At 47.3% G+C, this 19,162-nt stretch overlaps 3 protein-coding genes and 2 long non-coding RNA genes across 7 annotated transcripts in view; 1 reads left to right on the top strand and 4 right to left on the bottom strand.

Moving 5' to 3' along the window:
- fabp1a (fatty acid binding protein 1a, liver) overlaps positions 1-19,162 on the bottom strand; it is a 75,698-nt gene that overhangs the window by 14,826 nt on the left and 41,710 nt on the right. The window lies entirely within an intron of this gene.
- Positions 3,207-5,779, bottom strand: LOC132129682 (uncharacterized). The gene is made up of 8 exons (XM_059541340.1): positions 5,659-5,779; positions 5,525-5,584; positions 4,936-5,081; positions 4,628-4,764; positions 4,446-4,539; positions 4,019-4,351; positions 3,753-3,933; positions 3,207-3,343 (listed from the first exon to the last, which is right to left on the bottom strand). The coding sequence occupies exons 1-8, from the start codon at positions 5,777-5,779 to the stop codon at positions 3,207-3,209; spliced, it is 1,209 nt and encodes a 402-aa protein (XP_059397323.1).
- On the bottom strand, positions 8,646-9,398 carry LOC132132942 (uncharacterized). The gene is made up of 2 exons (XR_009429111.1): positions 9,352-9,398; positions 8,646-8,858 (listed from the first exon to the last, which is right to left on the bottom strand). It is a non-coding gene; the product is annotated as an uncharacterized LOC132132942 (long non-coding RNA).
- Positions 10,966-11,516, top strand: LOC132129297 (uncharacterized). 3 transcript variants are annotated; one of them, XR_009428479.1, is made up of 2 exons: positions 10,966-10,983; positions 11,302-11,516. It is a non-coding gene; the product is annotated as an uncharacterized LOC132129297 (long non-coding RNA). The 3 variants fall into 3 exon arrangements; XR_009428478.1 differs by having other exon boundaries at positions 10,966-11,007; XR_009428477.1 differs by lacking the exon at positions 10,966-10,983 and adding an exon at positions 11,047-11,139.
- On the bottom strand, positions 11,976-18,371 carry LOC132129631 (uncharacterized). The gene is made up of 5 exons (XM_059541272.1): positions 18,343-18,371; positions 16,748-17,427; positions 16,226-16,417; positions 13,821-14,156; positions 11,976-12,058 (listed from the first exon to the last, which is right to left on the bottom strand). The coding sequence occupies exons 1-5, from the start codon at positions 18,369-18,371 to the stop codon at positions 11,976-11,978; spliced, it is 1,320 nt and encodes a 439-aa protein (XP_059397255.1).

Here is a 19,162-nt window from a genome sequence, read left to right as displayed (position 1 = left end):
TGTGAAAATGACTACACTGAATGCCATTCTCTTCACTAACTGCTTTTTATTTAAGCAAATCCATACATTAGCTTTAGAAATTCCATGCATGGACACACTTTGAAATTAACTGCAGTCATAAAATACTGTAAAATTTAACAGCAAAATGTTTACATTTAATACATAGGCATCCATGCCAAATAAAACTGCTTAGTAAAATTTTATAAAACATTGTCAACACATCACTGCATTATATAAAATCAAGCCGGCAGGATTATATATATATAAAAAAAGTAGTGCAGGATTGTGTAACCTGAGGTAGACACTTATACATCAGATGAAGTAACAAGGAACAACTTCACAGTGAACTCATTTAAATAAGAAATCAGATAATACAACTCTCTGATACAACATAAAATTGTGAATCACACCCATATGACATTTGGGCATCAAAAGATTTGAAATGTCTTAATCTTTCCCTTTCTATAACCAGTACCTTCCTTGGTAGGTTTTCACTCACTTGAAAAGCATGGAAGTGATCATGGAAAAATGTTTCATGCTCAATCAAAACAAAAATCACTTTACCATTGTGTAAAACGATTGAGGTTATTTTGCTGAAAACTGGCATGTTTTCATCAGTACCCGTGCAAACAAAGAGTCCAACACGATACTCAACACCACAACATCTTACCCACTTTGTGAGATTGACAGTGGCTTGTGAATCAACATGGAGAGATTCAGTTATATTTTCTGAAAATTCAAGTGTCTCAAGTGAACACATTTTGACTGGACCAGACTCAACTGTCTTTAAAGACAAGCATTCCCAATGATATGCTACTGCAAACTGGTGTTTATTTGCAAGCGAAACTGTCAAATTTTTGAAGTTCTTCACAGAATCTTTAAAAAAAACTTGTGTTTCGCTTCAAATCTCATGGTCCAGATATGAATGAGTGGTCCGATCTTTCTAATGCACCTTGGGTAGTGGACCATAAAATGATGTTTTGGAAGCAAGTTTTTTTTAATGGGAACAGTTCTTTAAAGAGTTTATGATGTTCAATAATAAGGTGCTTTAAATAAACTGTCATCCCCTCAGTGATTGAGTAAGAGAACACAATATTTATGATGTCCAACAACAAGAGCAACAAGCGCCAGTGCAAATCATCATCTGGTACCAGGTCACCAAATATCAAAGGTATGTTTGTGACTAAACACAGTGTTTGCGATGCATTTAAGCCTATTCCATGTCCTCCGCAGTCATGATTAATATTTGTGGGCTTGTTTTTAGTTTCCATAGCCATAATTAAAAGCATACGTCCTGTTCAACAAGCTTTCTTTAGAGATGAAATGTTCAATCAGATATTCAAAAAGTAGTTTTATCTCATATTGACCAACCCCTTCCAAAATATCATGCATGATATCGACAGCATAGTTTTCCCCAGTATTGAAATACTGCAAAGTATTGAGCATGCTTTTCCTCTTGATGCCAAAAGAAGATGTTAGTGTTGGATCATCTACCAAACTGGCATAATGCTGATCATTTAGTACTGGTGATCTTAAAGTCAAACTTGGGTCATCCTCTGATAAATCTTCAGCTCAGTCAGTTTTCTCAATTAAGCAAAATTGACAGAAATAATTTGCACTAAATGATTCCAAGAACCCAAGAATGCTATGCATACCTAAGTTATCACCAGTAATGAGAGCAAGTGTGCCACATACAGGTTGTTCAGCAAATGGAACAGCAATCCCAACAGTTTCTAATATTTTCAAGTCCCTTATTAAGGGTTTCAGCATTTCATCAATCCCATATTTCTTAACATCTTGGGCATGGAACAAAGATACCAAATGGATGTTCATGAGGGCAGAATTCACCTTTGGAGGAAGATTTCTAAGAATGAAGTACAGGCAACCAATTTTATGAATTCCTTTTTTGGAACCAAGAGGATTTGCACATTCAAACTCGTCATAGTATAATTGAATTTGGAGAGCAAACTTAGTTGAAAATAAAGGATGATTTTTAAAGTAGCTACCATCGCAGAAGTCTTCATATATGTCCGACTGAGCACATGTTTGCATCATCTCACAAATGTTTTCATTTCTGAAAATGAACTGGAATGTTTTCAAAATTGGAATATATATGAATTTATCATTAACGGGAACTTGTTCATAAGTTCCAGTTTTGTTATTTCGTCTGGTGTCATACCTAACACCAAGGCGCAGTTCAACTGGGTCTACTACTCCCCATTTGTCTTTGAAATACTTTTCCCATTTGGTATCGGAGTTCAATTGGCTGAAAGGGTTGTCCAAACTTTTAAATAACTCTTCTATGGCTGGTCTTGATGGATTGTTACCTGGTAGTAAGTTTTAGACATGGTCCTTAATATTAGACTGCAAATCTTCAACAAATTCCTCCAAATTTTCAATTGTCGAAGAACTACAGTATTTGGTACACCACTTGCCATAAGTTTTGCTATAATGGACGCACACATCTTTCTTGTGAGTAGATACTGAAGGGACTGCTTCAAAATTTTGGCACTGGGATGAAGTAGAAGGTATTTCATCATTTAAGGTATGAGAATTTTGTTCTTCACTTTCATAACTGGAAGGGGTCTCATTTGTCACCAATTGAAGAATGTATCTTAATGAGATGTCTCCTAAATCCAGAATAACTAGAGAACTGCAAGCAACAATCTGCTTGACCACATTTCAGTCTTAGATTTTTCCCAGGATACATTCCATGAATTAGTTTGAGGTGCCTGAACAAAAGCAAAAGCTGAACAAAAGGATGAAGTGCAGAGGAAACAACTTAACATTTTGGTTAAGACAATTAGTGCTTGTTCAACAGTCTTGCTCTTAGCTCTTTGACCCTTGGAGTTTCCTCAGTTGTACTTATATCGATATTGTACACAGTTGTCTGCAAAAATGTGTACAGACTGGACAGAGCATCATCATACTCCACACTGAAAACAAAATGGGACTTGAATAGCTCAAAGGCACCCAAGGATGTACATGATTGACAAGGCAGAACTTTTCTGTCCAAGACAATGTAAAAGGTGGAAACCTGTGCTTTTGAAGTCCCTGAGGCGAGAAGATATGGCTGAGGGTTTCCTTCAGTTGTCAGGAGATGATCATCAAGGCTTTGGCATGACTGAAACATAACATAAATGTCCCCTTTATAAACAATTTGTTAAAAATTAGGCATCAAGTACAATATTTGGAATAGGATAGTCTTAACAAACCTTATGAAATTTGACCAGATGATGTGTTGCCTCTCCAACACTGATCTTCTTGGGCCGCTTTCTTCCAGCTGGTTGTGGAGTAAGAAGATGAAGCAGGACAAATAGAGAAGCCATGTCACTGTCCCATTCTGGAGACAGAAAATAACAGTAGTTATTTCAAACCAGTCTCTTTATGGCATCATTAAGTTAACAGAGTGGATTGTGTATCATAATACTGTATATTACAAGTAAAAACTATTAGTGGGGTAGTTATTAGTTGTGTGATGGAGAGCAAACTAAATTTCATACTGGACATATCCAAAGCCAAGGGGACTTTTCCATGCATCACTTTTTTTAATTCAAGTAGTTATGAACAGCATTCACAAAGCATGAATTTACTGATGAGCTTTTGTAATAGACTAAATTTTAAGAAATAACTGTGTTGTGTTTTTAGCAGACTTTTGGAGATACATTTTTTTGGGAAATAATCAATAAAAACTTTAACCAGAAGATTAATTGATTCAAGTAAAAGCATTACTATTTTAACGATGACTGTACCTGGATCATCAGTAGTATCAGATCCTTCTTTCAGTACAGCTTTCAGATGCTGTTTCAGGAGAGCAGTCTCTTTAAGGTTCCTGGCCTCCTGGATGACTTTTTCTTTGAAACTGGTGTTCCATTTTTCCAGAAACCTTGAAGCAACCTCTGCTCCAAACATTAGTGAGAAGTCTTGCAAAATCTAATTAAAAAACAAAAGCCAACCATTTAAACATATAATGTAACAATATTTTTAATAAAATTTCATATTCTTATTTAATATTTACCAGTCCTTTGACGTCCAAGAAACGAGGAAACATTTGTAATACATCAGCTGAGCGCTGTGGGTTGTGAAGAATCTGCTGACGGTAGTGGAAAGTTTCTCTCATCTTCTGGAACACTAAGTCACGGTCAGTTGTGTGATTGAGGAGAGACACAGCTTCCAGACATTCATCTCCCATTCGCTGGTCATCTATAGTTCCAATCGTTCTTGATAATGTGGGACCTCCTTTTAGCTCCACTCTGCTCTGTGATGCAGAGGTGGTTCTGGATTTACGTTGCACGGTCTTTATACGCCACTCAAGAAAGCCTTTGTTGCTCTGAATGTCATAGAAATGTTCCTGGGAGGAAGCAGTATCTTATGTTAGACAAAAGAATACAATTACAGTGACTCAAGAGCGTATAAGATGTTTATGGTTCGGTAGGCAAACTTACATATCCTTTTTTAGAGTATGGGTCTTTCAAAGATGGGAACAGGGACACAATCCCAAGGGCATGGAACTCCTTTGTTGCTTTACTAACAGCTCTCCTGCAAAGATGAAATTAATGTCTTAAGATTCTTGTCTGATTTTTTTTTTTCTTTTTAAATGATAAAGCCATGTCTTGAAGGTCCTTACCCTTCTTTTTCATGCATGTGAGCTACAATTATGTTCACCATTAACCGCCTTGTGGAATCTTTCAAACTCCCAGTGTCTTCATACTCTTTGATCACAGTCATCCCTGCTGTCTTTGAAATTAGAATTTGCTTTATATTCTAAAAGAAAACATTTGGAAAAATTACAACCACACTTGGACTTTTAAACAAAAACATTAATCTTAATCAAATAACCATACATACCATTGAATACTTTCAAAATGCATTTCTTTTCCAACATTATGTCTACAGCATAAGATCTATTTGTATGGAAGTAAAAAAAAAAATTACATTTCTTGCACTGAAACTGTCCGTTAAAGGTTGAAGCATTTGAGATCCAGAAACACTGCTGCTTGAACTGCTTGAGACAGACAATGTATCTGTCAGACTTGGGGAGGAGGGTCCTTCAACAACCCCTTGCTGCAGGACAGTCAAATCTGAAGACCACAAAAACACAGCATAAGGCATATACAATCGAAGAGTTGCTTCAGCAAAACTCTTTTATGTACCATAGTGGATATATTGGGCGGCAGTGGCTCAGTGGTTCATGTAGGTTGTCTACAAACCGGAAGGTTGGTGGTTCGATCCCCGGCTCCACCTGACCAAGTGTCGAGGTGTCCTTGAGCAAGATACCTAACCCCAGCTGCTCCCGACGAGCTGGATGGCGCCTTGAATGGCAGACACCGCAGTCGGTGTGTGAATGGGTGAATGTGAGGCAAATTGTAAAGCGCTTTGGATGGCCATGTGGTCTGTTGAAAGCGCTATATAAATGCAGTCCATTTACCATATATGCAGGGTCAGACAAAATAATCACATTATATATATCTCTGCTTACCACAAGTAGTGAGCGTAACTTATTCTGTCTGATTTGAAGAGGCACCAAACTCTGTCAGGTCTGAGAAGTCAGCAGAATTCTTGGATGTTTCAGCAAACCGAAGTTCTGAAATGCACACAGTTTGTCAAGACACAAACTCAGAAAATATCTATAAAACAAACATTCTTTTAATGTCCTACCATCATAAGTGTGGATGATAAAACACATTTCTTTGGTTGTTGCAAGTTCTGGAAATACATCCTCATCCACCTCTATCCCCTGGTCATCTGTGACTTTCAATGTTGTATTTTCTGGTATCATAAACTTATGTTGGACTAAACCATAATACCAACAGGTTATTTACAAAAGAAATTACAAAACTACTGCTACTTAGTCTTTATTAACTAAATACTAAATTTATAACTTACCTGCACTAAGAAAATCTGAGAAACAAACTTCTTCCAGTTTTATATATTTCTTCTTCCTTCCAAGTTGCACTTTTATCAACATCTTGACCTGAAATGAAAGAGAAAACGTGTTATTTAACATAACTAATGTTAGTGTGATTGAGAACGCTATCTCTCTGTGTGTGTGTGTGTGTAAGTAAGTGTAAGTGTAAGCTGAAAACCACGCACTCTCAGACGTATTTATCATAGCTGTTACAATGTAAAAAATTACAGGCCTACACTTTCATGGCTCAAAATGTATCTTATTAGCAGGGAACACTGCAGTTTATTAAAACATTAGGCAATGCTACAGACATAAGGCTGCTGCTGGATACAAGATATTACCTCGTCGAGTAAGGTATTTTGTTGGAGTCACTTCTTCAGTTTGATGGCAAAACACACATTTTCAGAAACAGGGTGAAAGGAAAGATGGTAAGCTAATGTTAGCTCGTTCACATCAGAAAAAAAAAGAAGAAAAAAACCCCGCACAAACCAGCCACATGTTCGAGTTAACTTACGGTCAACAGTTCGGCACGACATTACAATACAGAACGTAACAGCTACGACAAAACGCATCTCCGTCAGAAAATATCAAACATTTTGAAATATATATTTTTAATATGTATATAAAAACGCTTTTACATACCTCACGACGAAGTACAAAACTCCATCAGTCCTTCGTGCTGCTGAACCAGGGTCGTGTCATGGCGCACTTTCTTAACATTTAACTCCAGACGTGGTGTTAAAACACGCTCCTTAACACCAATGAATGAACTCCAAAATAAAACACAGCCAAGGAGTATCCCGTAACACAAACTTTAGTCAGAGTTAAAAAATAAACTCCAAAAATCTAACTCTTTTCACACTTTTATGCCTAACTCCTAAATTTTCAACTCCAGAAATTTGCTGTGTGTGATCAACATTCTCAAAAATGTCTTTAATTCCCCATTTATTTAACATGTACAGTCGTGGCCAAAAGTTGAGAATTAAATATTGGAAATTGGAAAAGTTGCTGCGTAAGTTTTTATAATAGCAATTTGCATATACTCCAGAATGTTATGAAGAGTGATCAGATGAATTGCATAGTCCTTTGCCATGAAAATTAACTTAATCCCAAAAAAACCTTTCCACTGCATTTCATTGCTGTCATTAAAGGACCTGCTGAGATCATTTCAGTAATCGTCTTGTTAACTCAGGTGAGAATGTTGACGAGCACAAGGCTGGAGATCATTATGTCAGGCTGATTGGGTTAGAATGGCAGACTTGACATGTTAAAAGGAGGGTGATGCTTGAAATCATTGTTCTTCCATTGTTAACCATGGTGACTTGCAAAGAAACGCGTGCAGCCATCATTGCGTTGCATAAAAATGGCTTCACAGGCAAGGATAGTGTGGCTACTAAGATTGCACCTAAATCAACAATTTATAGGATCATCAAGAACTTCAAGGAAAGAGGATAAAATCTTGTAAAGAGGGCTTCAGGGCGTCCAAGAAAGTCCAGCAAGCGTCAGGATAGTCTCCTAAAGAGGATTCAGCTGCGGGATCAGAGTGCCACCAGTGCAGGGCTTGCTCAGGAATGGCAGCAGGCAGGTGTGAGCGCATCTGCGCGCACAGTGAGGCGAAGACTTTTGGAAGAAGATGGCCTGGTATCAAGAAGGGCAGCAAAGAAGCCACTTCTCTCCAAAAAAAAAAACATCAGGGACAGATTGATCTTCTGCAGAAAGTATAGTGAATGGACTGCTGAGGACTGGGGCAAAGTCATATTCTCCGATGAAGCCCCTTTCCGATTGTTTGGGGCATCTGGAAAAAGGCTTGTCCGGAGAAGAAAAGGTGAGCGCTACCATCAGTCCTGTGTCATGCCAACGGTAAAGCATCCTGACACCATTCATGTGTGGGGTTGCTTTTCATCCAAGGGAGTGGGCTCACTCACAATTCTGCCCAAAAACACAGCCATGAATAAAGAATGGTACCAAAACACCCTCCAACAGCAACTTCTTCCAACAATAGTTTGGTGAAGAACAATGCATTTTCCAGCACGATGGAGCACCATGCCATAAGGCAAAAGTGATAACTAAGTGGCTCGGGGACCAGAATGTTGAAATTTTGGGTCAATGGCCTGGAAACTCCCCAGATCTTAATCCCATTGAGAACTTGTGGTCAATCCTCAAGAGGCGGGTGGACAAACAAAAACCCACTAATTCTGACAAACTCCAAGAAGTGATCATGAAAGAATGGATTGCTATCAGTCAGAATTTTGCCCAGAAGTTGATTGAGAGCATGCCCAGTCGAATTGCAGAGGTCCTGAAAAAGAAGGGCCAACACTGCAAATACTGACTCTTTGCATAAATGTCATGTAATTGTCGATAAAAGCCTTTGAAACGTATGAAGTGCTTGTAATTCTATTTCAGTACATCACAGAAACAACTGAAACAAAGATCTAAAAGCAGTTTAGCAGCAAACTTCTTAAACTAATATTTATGTAATTCTCAACTTTTGGCCACGACTGTACACATTACTCGGCAGCGAGTTTACGAACTACGTCCTGCTTTACGAACAACTGGGGCAACCAAATGTGTAGATTTAGTTACAAACTAGCTAGTGGTTACTAAAGCCTTGTGGTCTTAACGTTCTAATTTAAGAAGTTACGAATGGCTGGTGCAACCCTACCCAGGTCTCAAGGAGAGGAACTTAAAAGCACTGTGAGAAACAGCCAAATAATACAAAAAAAACCTCAACTCTTCAAAATCAAGCAATTCTTTATTTGAGGTGGAGCAGACCGAAAAGCTTTCAAAAACACAGTTTGAGCAAACAGGGAAACCATGCCATAGGATTAACACAGAATTGAAAAGATCTCCAGTAAGCGTTAAGCAAAAGTCCCATGTCCACTTCAGTGACCACACCCCTGACTATTCTCTTGACTTCTTCCCTAACCTCCTCCGCTTCCCTGTCCCTGGCCTTGACTCTGACCACTTCCCTGACCCGATCCCTGGCCGCTTCCCTGTCTCCGACCGCATCCCAGGCCTTGTCCCTGACCCTGGCCTTGTCCCTGACCGCTTCCCTCGCCCTGTCCCTGACCGCATCCCTGGCCTTGTCCCTGACCCTGTCCTTGTCCCTGACCACTTCCCTGGCCTTGTCCCTGACCCTGCCCTTGTCCCTGACCACTTCCCTGGCCTTGTCCCGGACCCTGTCCTTGTCCCTGACCCTTTCCGCTTCCCTGATCCTGTCTGCGACCTCTTCCCTGGCCTTGTCCCCGACCTCTTCCCTGGCCTTGTCCCTGACCCTGTCCCCGAGTGCTTCCCTGGCCTTGTCCCTGACCCTGTCCTTGTCCCTGACCACTTCCCTGGCCTCGGCCCCGTCCGCTTCCCTGGCCTTGTCCCTGACCGCTTCCCTTGTCCCTGTCCACTTCCCTGACCTCTTCCCTGTCCTCGTCCCTGACCTCTTCCTTGACCCTGTCCCTGACCGCTTCCCTGGCCTTGTCCCTCACCCTGGCCTTGTCCCTGACCTCTTCCTTGTCCTTGTCCCTGACCGCTTCCCTGGCCTTGTCCCCGATCCTGGCCTTGTCCCTGACCTCTTCCCTGGCCTTGTCCCTGACCCTGACCTCTTCCCTGGCCTTGTCCCTGACCCTGACCGCTTCCCTGGCCTTGTCCCTGACCCGGTCCTTGTCCCTGACCTATTCCCTGGCCTTGTCCCGGTCCGCTTCCCTGGCCTTGTCCCTGGCCCTGTCCCTGACCCCTTCCCTTGTACCTGACCCTGTCCGCGAACCAGTCCATGTCCCTGACAACTCATCTGACCTCTTACCTGACCACGTGGTTCACTGCATGCAAAGCCACCGGTGGTTGGGCAACACTTCTGTGTGGCAGGACACTGGCCATCATGGAAACAGCTTTCAGCACACAGTGGAATCATCTCTGGTAGGGGACACTGACCCGGCTTCACTGCGTGGACACAGATGGTCAGCTTTAGTTTGTGCACATAGTCAGTCAGCCACTTAAATATACAGCACGACACACTCAAAGCATGAACAGCAAGTTACTATTATTCCTCATTTGTGAAGTCATCCTGTGCATTAAACTATCCTAAATGATGAATTCAAAACCTACTTCAGACGAGAACAAGGCAAAATTTCTGCTTCAAACCAACATTGAATTCAATGCGTTACTTGTGTGTTTTGTTTTAAGACCCTTAGCAGCCATTAACTGAAACTCACTGAAAACAGGCAGCACACAAACAGGCCCACAGTCAAATCGACAGCATGTGTGTCCTCCAGGGCAGTCTTCAGCAGAATAACATCCTCGACGGGCCGGGACGAACATCAGCGTCTCCGGACAAAAACCCATCCACTAGAGGATTCAAGAGGATAATTTTCAGAGGCAAGAGAGTGTGGCTTAAGCATTTGTGAATCAGGGCTTTAAATACAGATTCTACATGTCTGTTCAGATCAGACTTTTAAAACCTACACATACCTAAACTGTTAATTACTCTCAAAGACTGAGCCACTTGTTTCTGCATTTCTTCAGGTTGTGTAATGAAGTCAACAGATCATGCCACTTGTGTTTCATCTTTGAATAGCATGAGTTATGCTCAAGTATCCGAAAAGATAAAGCAGCAATCTACAAGAAATCCACTCAAAAGGTCATCCTCCCAACCTGTGATCTCACAACAAACTCTGCAGGAAAAGGCCCTGAATTTGTGCGTCAGAAGAAGCACACAAAGCTAAACCAACACGTGTTGCTGCAGTAGCAACCTCTGTTTAAAATGGGTTTTTAAAAAAATCCAAGGAGGTCAATTCCAACGTTGATCAATTTCACCTGCCTGTAGCTTTCCAGTAGTCTGGAAGGCCTTAATTAGCTTGTTCAGGTGTGTTTGATTGGGGTTGGATGAGCTGAATGCTGCATTCAAGCCATGTCATAATAATTAAGGTAGCCTAATTACGAGAGGATTACACGTGGTACAGGGAAGAGGTCCAGGACAGGGACAGGGACAGGGACAGGGACAAGGACAAGGCAGAGGAAGCAGTCAGGGACAAGTCCAGGACAGGGACAGGGACAAGGCAGAGGAAGCAGTCAGGGACAAGGCCAGGGTCAGGGACAAGGCCAGGGAAGTGGTCAGGGCCAAGGCAAGGGACAGGGCCAAGGCAAGGGACAGGGACAAGGCAAGGGACAGGGACAAAGCCAGGGAAGCGGACAGGGTCAAGGCCAGGGAAGCGGACAGGGTCAAGGCCAGGGAAGGGGACAGGGTCAGCGAAGCGGCCAAGGTTAGGGCCAGGGCCAAGGTCAAGGCCACGGAAGCGGCCAGGGACAAGGCCAGGGACGCGGTCATTGCCAGGGACGCGGTCGGGGAAAAGGAAGTGGTCAGGGACAGGGAAGCGGAATAGGTCAGGGACAGGGAAGCGGAAGAGGTCAGGGACAGGGAAGCGGAAGAGGTCAGGGAGGAAGTTAAAAGAATAGTCAGGGATGTGGTCATTGAAGTGGACATGGGACTTTTGCTTAACGCTTACTGGAGATCTTTTCAATTCAGTGTTAATCCTATGGCATGGTTTTCCTGTTTTCTCAAACTGTGTTTTGAAAACTTTTCGGTCTGCTCCACCTCAAATAAAGAATTGCTTGATTTGAAGAGTTGGGTTTTTCTTTTTTTTTTTTTTATTATTTGGCTGTTTCTCACAGTGTTTTTAAGTTCCTCTCCTTGAGACCTGGGTAGGGTTGCACCAGCCATTCGTAAGTTCTTAAATTAGAACGTTAAGACCACAAGGCTTTAGTAACCACTAGCTAGTTTGTAACTAAATCTACACATTCGGTTGCACCAGTTGTTCGTAAGGCAGGACGTAATTCGTAAACTCGCTGCCGAGTAATGTGTAGTTACATAGAGGTTTACCCTCATCCAAATATAAACCTTTACGTGAGCAGAACTGTTTAAATGCAATGAAGTTTAATTCTTAAATTTCTAATCACTCTTGTCTCACATAAACTAATGGTAAAAATTAAAAGTTTCATTTAAAACTATACACTAATAACAAGCTATTTGTATGTAAATGGCATTCAGAAACTGCAAGATGGCTCAAACATTGACAGAAACCTAAATGCCTTCATCTGAAGAGTCCAACATGAAACACACGGAGGCTTGCTGTAGATGTTGTGTTGAAGAGGTGTTAAAAGGGTCTAAAGGGGAATTTTGCATAGAATATTAATGTTTCCATTGTCTCTTTCTGCATATCAATTATCCAATAACTGATTGTTAGTAAAAGTCTACATGTCAAATAAATTGGGAGAAAAAGGGGAAATTAAAGATTTTAGTTTTTGAAAATGTTGGTCACACTGTCTTCATCCCTGTTTTCACTTGCTTTGGCCTTTTATTATATAATCATTAAACATTTACTTTTCTTCTGCAAAACTATGAGAAATATGATCCTGCGGCAGATGGTCAACAACAACAAAAAAATCCGTCACGCGGGTTCCACCTACTGGTCAAAACTGTGTAATGCAACTATCCTAGTGAGACCTTTTACAAAACAACAAGTATTTTCATAATAGTGTAATGTTTTCAGTATAATTTAAACATAAATACTATGAAACATTAGGGTCTTTGCTAGTCAGACCATTTACTTTTATGAAATATTGCAGTTCGTTCTTCATTTCAGTTATCTGGTTATGGATTACAAGTTAATCACTCCTGTGCTGCGGGTCATTGTTTAATGTCTCTAGGTGGCGCTACAAACACAGTGCCTCACACAGGTTTAGAAAAGATAACTCAAAACACACATCTGACTGAGAGAGAGATTGTGTGTGTGTGTGTGTGTGTGTGTGTGTGTGTTTGTGTGTACTCTGGAAGTAGTGAAACTAGTTTACATTTAAAGAACTAACATCATATTCATAACAGTTACAGCTGCTTTTAACATCTGTCTCCGTTTAGAGAATTCGGAGTAAATATTAAAACCGAGAACTTAATATATTTTGATATTTGTACAGTATCACAACATGACCGCTTCCTTGGCCTTGTCCCTGACCGCTTCCCTGGCCTTGTCCCTGACCCTGGCCTTGTCCCTGACCCTGGCCTTGTCCCTGACCGCTTCCCTTGCCTTGTCCCTGACCCTGTCCTTGTCCGCTTGCCTGGCCTTGTCCCTGACCACGTCCCTGACCACATCCCTGACCCCGTCCCTGAACCCGTCCCTGACCCCGTCCTGACCACTTCCCTGGCCTTGTCCCTGACCGCTTCCCTGACCGCTTCCCTGGCCTTGTCCCTGACCCAGCCCTTGTCCCTGACCGCTTTCCTGGCCTTGTCCCTGACCCCGTCCTTGTCCCTGACCGCTTCCCTGGCCTTGTCCCTGACCCCGTCCTTGTCCCTGACCGCTTCCCTGGCCTTGTCCCTCACCCCGGCTTTGTCCCTGACTGCTTCCCTGTCTTTGTCCCTGACCCCGGCCTTGTCCCTGACCCCGTCCCCGGCCTTGTCCCTGACCCCTTCCCCGGCCTTGTCCCTGACCCCTTCCCCGGCCTTGTCCCTGACCCCTTCCCCGGCCTTGTCCCTGACCCTGTTCTTGTCCATGACCGCTTTCCTGGCCTTGTCCATGACTGCTTTCCTGGCCTTGCCCCTGACCCCTTCCCTGGCCTTGTCCCTGACCCCTTCCCTGGCCTTGTCCCTGACCCCTTCCCTGGCCCCTTCCCTGGCCTTGTCCCTGACCCTGTTCTTGTCCATGACCGCTTTCCTGGCCTTGTCCATGACTGCTTTCCTGGCCTTGCCCCTGACCCCTTCCCTGGCCTTGTCCCTGACCCCTTCCCTGGCCTTGTCCCTGACCCCTTCCCTGGCCCCTTCCCTGGCCTTGTCCCTGACCCCGTCCCTGACCACTTCCCTGGCCTTGTCCCTGACCGCTTCCCTGGCCTTGTCCCTGACCCTGTCCCTGATCACTTCCCTGGCCTTGTCCCTGACCCTGTCCCTGACCGCTTTTTTGGTCTTGTCCCTGGCCCTGTCCCTGACCGCTTCCCTGGCCTTGTCCCAGACCCCGTCCTTGTCCCAGATCCCGTCCCTGGCCCCGGCCTTGTCCCTGAACCCGTCCCTGGCCACTTCCCTGGCCTTGTCCCCAACCCCGTCCCTGGCCACTTCCCTGGCCTTGTCCCCAACCCCGTCCCTGGCCTTGTCCCCGAGCCCTTCCCTGTCCCTGTCCCTGACCCCGACCCTGTCCGCTTCCCCAACCCCGTCCCTGGCCCCGTCCCTGGCCCCGTCCCTGACCCCGTCCCTGACCCCGTCCCTGGCCTTGTCCCTGGCCTTGTCCCTGACCGCTTCCCTGGCCTTGTCCCTGACTGCTTCCCTGGCCTTGTCCCTGACCGCTTCCCTGGCCTTGTCCCTGACCCAGTCCTTGTCCCTGACCGCTTTCCTGGCCTTGTCCCTGACCCCATCCTTGTCCCTGACCGCTTCCCTGGCCTTCTCCCTCACCCTGTCTTTGTCCCAGACCCCGTCCTTGTCCCTGACCCCTTCCCTGGCCTTGTCCATGACCGCTTTCCTGGCCTTGTCCATGACCGCTTTCCTGGCCTTGTCCATGACCGCTTCCTGGCCTTGTCCCTGACCCCTTCCCTGGCCTTGCCCCTGACCGCTTCCCTGGCCTTGCCCCTGACCGCTTCCCTGGCCTTGTCCCTGACCGCTTCCCTGGCCTTGTCCCTGACCGCTTCCCTGGCCTTGTCCCTGGCCCTGTCCCTGACCGCTTCCCTGGCCTTGTCCCTGACCGCTTCCCTGGCCCTGACCGCTTCCCTGGCCCTGTCCCTGACCGCTTCCCTGGCCTTGTCCAAGACCCCGGCCTTGTCCCAGACCCCGTCCTTGTCCCTGACCCCGTCCTTGTCCCAGACCCCGTCCCTGGCCTTGTCCCTGAACCCGTCCCTGGCCTTGTCCCTGAACCCGTCCCTGGCCTTGTCCCTGAACCCGTCCCTGGCCTTGTCCCTGAACCCGTCCCTGGCCTTGTCCCTGAACCCGTCCCTGGCCTTGTCCCTGAACCCGTCCCTGGCCTTGTCCCTGAACCCGTCCCTGGCCTTGTCCCTGAATCCGTCCCTGGCCTTGTCCCTGAACCCGTCCCTGGCCTTGTCCCTGAACCCGTCCCTGAACCTGTCCCTGAACCTGTCCGCGTCCCTGAACCTGTCCCTGGCCGCTTCCCTGGCCTTGTATCTGACTGCTTCCCTGGCCTTGTCCCTGACCGCTTCCCTGGCCGCTTCCCTGGCCTTGTCCCTGACCGCTTCCCTGGCCTTGTCCCTGACCGCTTCCCTGGCCGCTTCCCTGGCCTTGTCCCTGACCGCTTCCCTGTCCTTGTCCCTGACCCCGTCCCTGACCACGTCCCTGGCCTTGTCCCTGGCCTTGTCCCTGGCCTTGTCCCTGACCGCTTCCCTGGCCTTGTCCCTGACCGCTTCCCTGGCCTTGTCCCTGACCGCTTCCCTGGCCTTGTCCCTGACTGCTTCCCTGGCCTTGTCCCGGACCGCTTCCCTGGCCTTGTCCCTGACCCAGTCCTTGTCCCTGACCGCTTCCCTGAACCTGTCCGCGTCCCTGACCCCATCCTTGTCCCTGACCGCTTCCCTGGCCTTCTCCCTGACTGCTTCCCTGGCCTTGTCCCTGACCGCTTCCCTGGCCGCTTCCCTGGCCTTGTCCCTGACCGCTTCCCTGGCCGCTTCCCTGGCCTTGTCCCTGACCGCTTCCCTGTCCTTGTCCCTGACCGCTTCCCTGTCCTTGTCCCTTTCCGCTTCCCTGGCCTTGTCCCTGACCCTGTCCCTGACTGCTTCCCTGGCCTTGTCCCTGACCCTGACCCCATCCCTGACCCCTTCACTGGCCTTGTCCCTCACCGCCTCCCTGGCCTTGTCCCTGGCCCTGTCCCTGGCCACTTTCCTGGCCTTGTCCCTGACCCTGACCGCTTCTCTGTCCTTGTCCCTGACCCCGGCCTTGTCCCTGACCCCATCCCTGACCCTTTCCCTGGCCTTGTCCCCGGCCGCTTCCCTGGCCTTGGCCCCGACCGCTTCCCTGGCCTTGGCCCCGACCGCTTCCCTGGCCTTGGCCCCGACCGATTCCCTGGCCTTGGCCCTGACCGCTTCCCTGGCCGCTTCCCTGGCCTTGTCCCTAACCACTTCCCTGTCCTTGTCCCTGTCCGCTTCCCTGGCCTTGTCCCTGACCCTGTCCCTGACCGCTTCCCTGGCCTTGTCCCTGACCCCGTCCTTGTCCCTGACCCTGACCCCATCCCTGACCCCTTCCCTGGCCTTGTCCCTGGCCCTGTCCCTGGCCACTTTCCTGGCCTTGTCCCTGACCCTGACCGCTTCCCTGTCCTTGTCCCTGATCCCGGCCTTGTCCCTGACCCCATCCCTGACCCTTTCCCTGGCCTTGTGGCCGACCCTGTCCTTGTCCCTGACCCCGGCCTTGTCCCTGACCCCATCCCTGACCATTTCCCTGGCCTTGTGGCCAACCCTGTCCTTGTCCATGACCGCTTCCCTGGCCTTGTCCCTGACCCTGTCCTTGTCCCTGACCGCTTCCCTGGCCCTGACCGCTTCCCTGGCCCTGACCTTGGCCCCTTCCCTGACCCTGTCCCTGACCGCTTCCGTGGCCCTGGCCGCTTCCCTGGCCTTGTCCCTGACCGCTTCCCTGACCGTGTCCCCTGCACTGGCCGCTTCCCTGACCGTGTCCCCTGCACTGGCCGCTTCCCTGACCGTGTCCCCTGCACTGGCCGCTTCCCTGGCCTTGGCCCCGGCCGCTTCCCTGGCCTTGGCCCTGACCCTGGCCTTGGCCCTGACCTTGGCCGCTTCCCTGGCCCTGTCCCTGGCCGCTTCCCTGGCCCTGGCCCTGTCCCTGACCCTGTCCTTGTCCCTGACCGCTTCCCTTGCCCTGTCCCTGACCCTGTCCTTGTCCCTGACCACTTCCCTGGCCCTGTCCCTGACCGCTTCCCTGGCCCTGTCCCTGTCCTTGTCCCTGACCGCTTCCCTGGCCCTGTCCCTGACCCTGTCCTTGTCCCTGACCGCTTCCCTGGCCCTGGCCCTGTCCCTGACCCTGTCCTTGTCCCTGACCACTTCCCTTGCCCTGGCCCTGACCCTGACCCTGTCCTTGTCCCTGACCGCTTCCCTTGCCCTGTCCCTGACCCTGTCCTTGTCCCTGACCCTGTCCTTGTCCCTGACCGCTTCCCTGGCCCTGTCCCTGACCCTGACCGCTTCCCTGGCCCTGTCCCTGTCCCTGACCGCTTCCCTGGCCCTGTCCCTGACCGCTTCCCTGGCCCTGTCCCTGACCGCTTCCCTGGCCCTGTCCCTGGCCCTGTCCCTGTCCTTGTCCCTGACCGCTTCCCTGGCCCTGTCCCTGTCCTTGTCCCTGACCGCTTCCCTGGCCCTGTCCCTGTCCTTGTCCCTGACCGCTTCCCTGTCCCTGTCCCTGACCCTGTCCTTGTCCCTGACCGCTTCCCTGGCCCTGTCCCTTACACTGTCCTTGTCCCTGACCGCTTCCCTGGCCCTGTCCCTGTCCTTGTCCCTGACTGCTTCCCTGGCCCTGTCCCTGACCACTGTCCTTCTCCCTGACCGCTTCCCTGTCCCTGTCCCTGACCGCTTCCTTGGCCCTGTCCCTGACCACTTCCCTGGCCCTGTCCCTGGCCCTGTCCCTGACCGCTTCCCTGGCCCTGTCCCTGACCCTGTCCCTGACCGCTTCCCTGGCCCGGTCCCTGTCCTTCTCCCTGACCGGTTCCCTGGCCATGTCCCTGACCCTGTCCTTGTCCCTGACCACTTCCCTGGACCTGTCCCTGACCGCTTCCCTGACCCTGACCTTGACCTTGACCCTGGCCGCTTCCCTGACCCTGACCGCTTCCGTGGCCCTGGCCTTGTCCCTGACAGCTTCCCTGACCGTGTCCCCTGCCCTGGCCGCTTCCCTGGCCCTGTCCCCTTCCCTGACCACGTCCCTGGCCGCTTCCCTGGCCTTGACCCTGTCTGTTCAGACAAATGTCTGTTCAGATCAAGACTTTTTAAAAACCTACACATTCCTAAACTGTTAATTACTCTCAAAGACTGAGCCACTTGTTTCTGCATTTCTTCAGGTTGTGTAATGAAGTCAACAGATCTTGTCACCTGTGTTTCGTCTTTGAATAGCATGAGTTATGCTCAAGTATCCGAAAAGATACAACAAAGCAGCAATCAACGAGAAATCCACTCGAGCGGTCATCCTCCCGACCTGTGATCTCACAACAAACTCTGCTGGAAAAGGCCCTGAATTTGTGTGTCAGAAGAAGCACACAAACCTAAACCAACGCGTGTTGCTGCAGTAGCAACCTCTGTGTAAAATGGGTTTTTAAAAAATCCAAGGAGATCAATTCCAACGTTGATCAATCTCACCTGCCTGTAGCTTTCCAGTAGTCTAGAAAGACCTTAATTAGCTTGTTCAGGTGTGTTTGATTGGGGTTGGATGAGCTGAATGCTGCATTCAAGCCGTGTCAAAATAATTAAGGTAGCCTAATTACGAGAGGATTACAGGTGGTACAGCGGTCATGTTGTGATACCGTACAAATATCAAAATATATATCAATAAGTTCACGGTGTTAATATTTACTCCAAATTCTCTAAACGGGGACAGATGTTAAAAGCAGCTGTAACTGTTATGAATATGAGAATATGATGTTAGATCTTTAAATGTAAATAAGTTTCACTCCTTCCAGAGTATACACACACACAAACTCTCTCTCAGTCAGATGTGTGTTTTATTGAGTTGTTTATCTTTTCTAAACTTGTGTGAGGCACTGATGTGTTTTTAGCGCCACCTAGCGACCATTGCAGCACCCCGCAGCACAGGACTGATTAACTTGTAATCCATAACCAGATAACTGAAATGAAGAACGAACTGCAATATTTCATAAAAGTAAATTGTCTGACTAGCAAAGACCCAAATGTTTCATAGTATTTATGTTTAAATTATACTGAAAACATTACACTGTTATGAAAATACTTGTTTTGTAAAAGGTCTCGTTAGGATTGTTGCATTACACCGTTTTGACCAGTAGGTGGAACCCGCATGACGCAAGTCAAACGAATCAAAATGGTGGATATTTTTTTGTTGTTGTTGACCGTCTGCCGCAGGATCATATATTTCTCAGTGCAATTCGATAACAGGAGTCCATTATTCATTCCAATCATAGTTTTGCAGAAGAAAAGTAAATGTTTAATGATTATATAAAAAAAAATGGCCAAAGCAAGTGAAAACCGGGATGAAGACAGTGTGATCAACATTCTCAAAAACTAAAATCTTTCATTTCCCCTTTTTCTCCCCATTTAATTGACATGTAC

Source organism: Carassius carassius, chromosome 4, assembly GCF_963082965.1.
Source record: "Carassius carassius chromosome 4, fCarCar2.1, whole genome shotgun sequence".
NCBI classification, from domain to species: domain Eukaryota; kingdom Metazoa; phylum Chordata; class Actinopteri; order Cypriniformes; family Cyprinidae; genus Carassius; species Carassius carassius.
The sequence above is the reverse complement of the archived record's forward strand: the minus strand, read 5'-3'. Positions and strand labels throughout refer to the sequence as shown.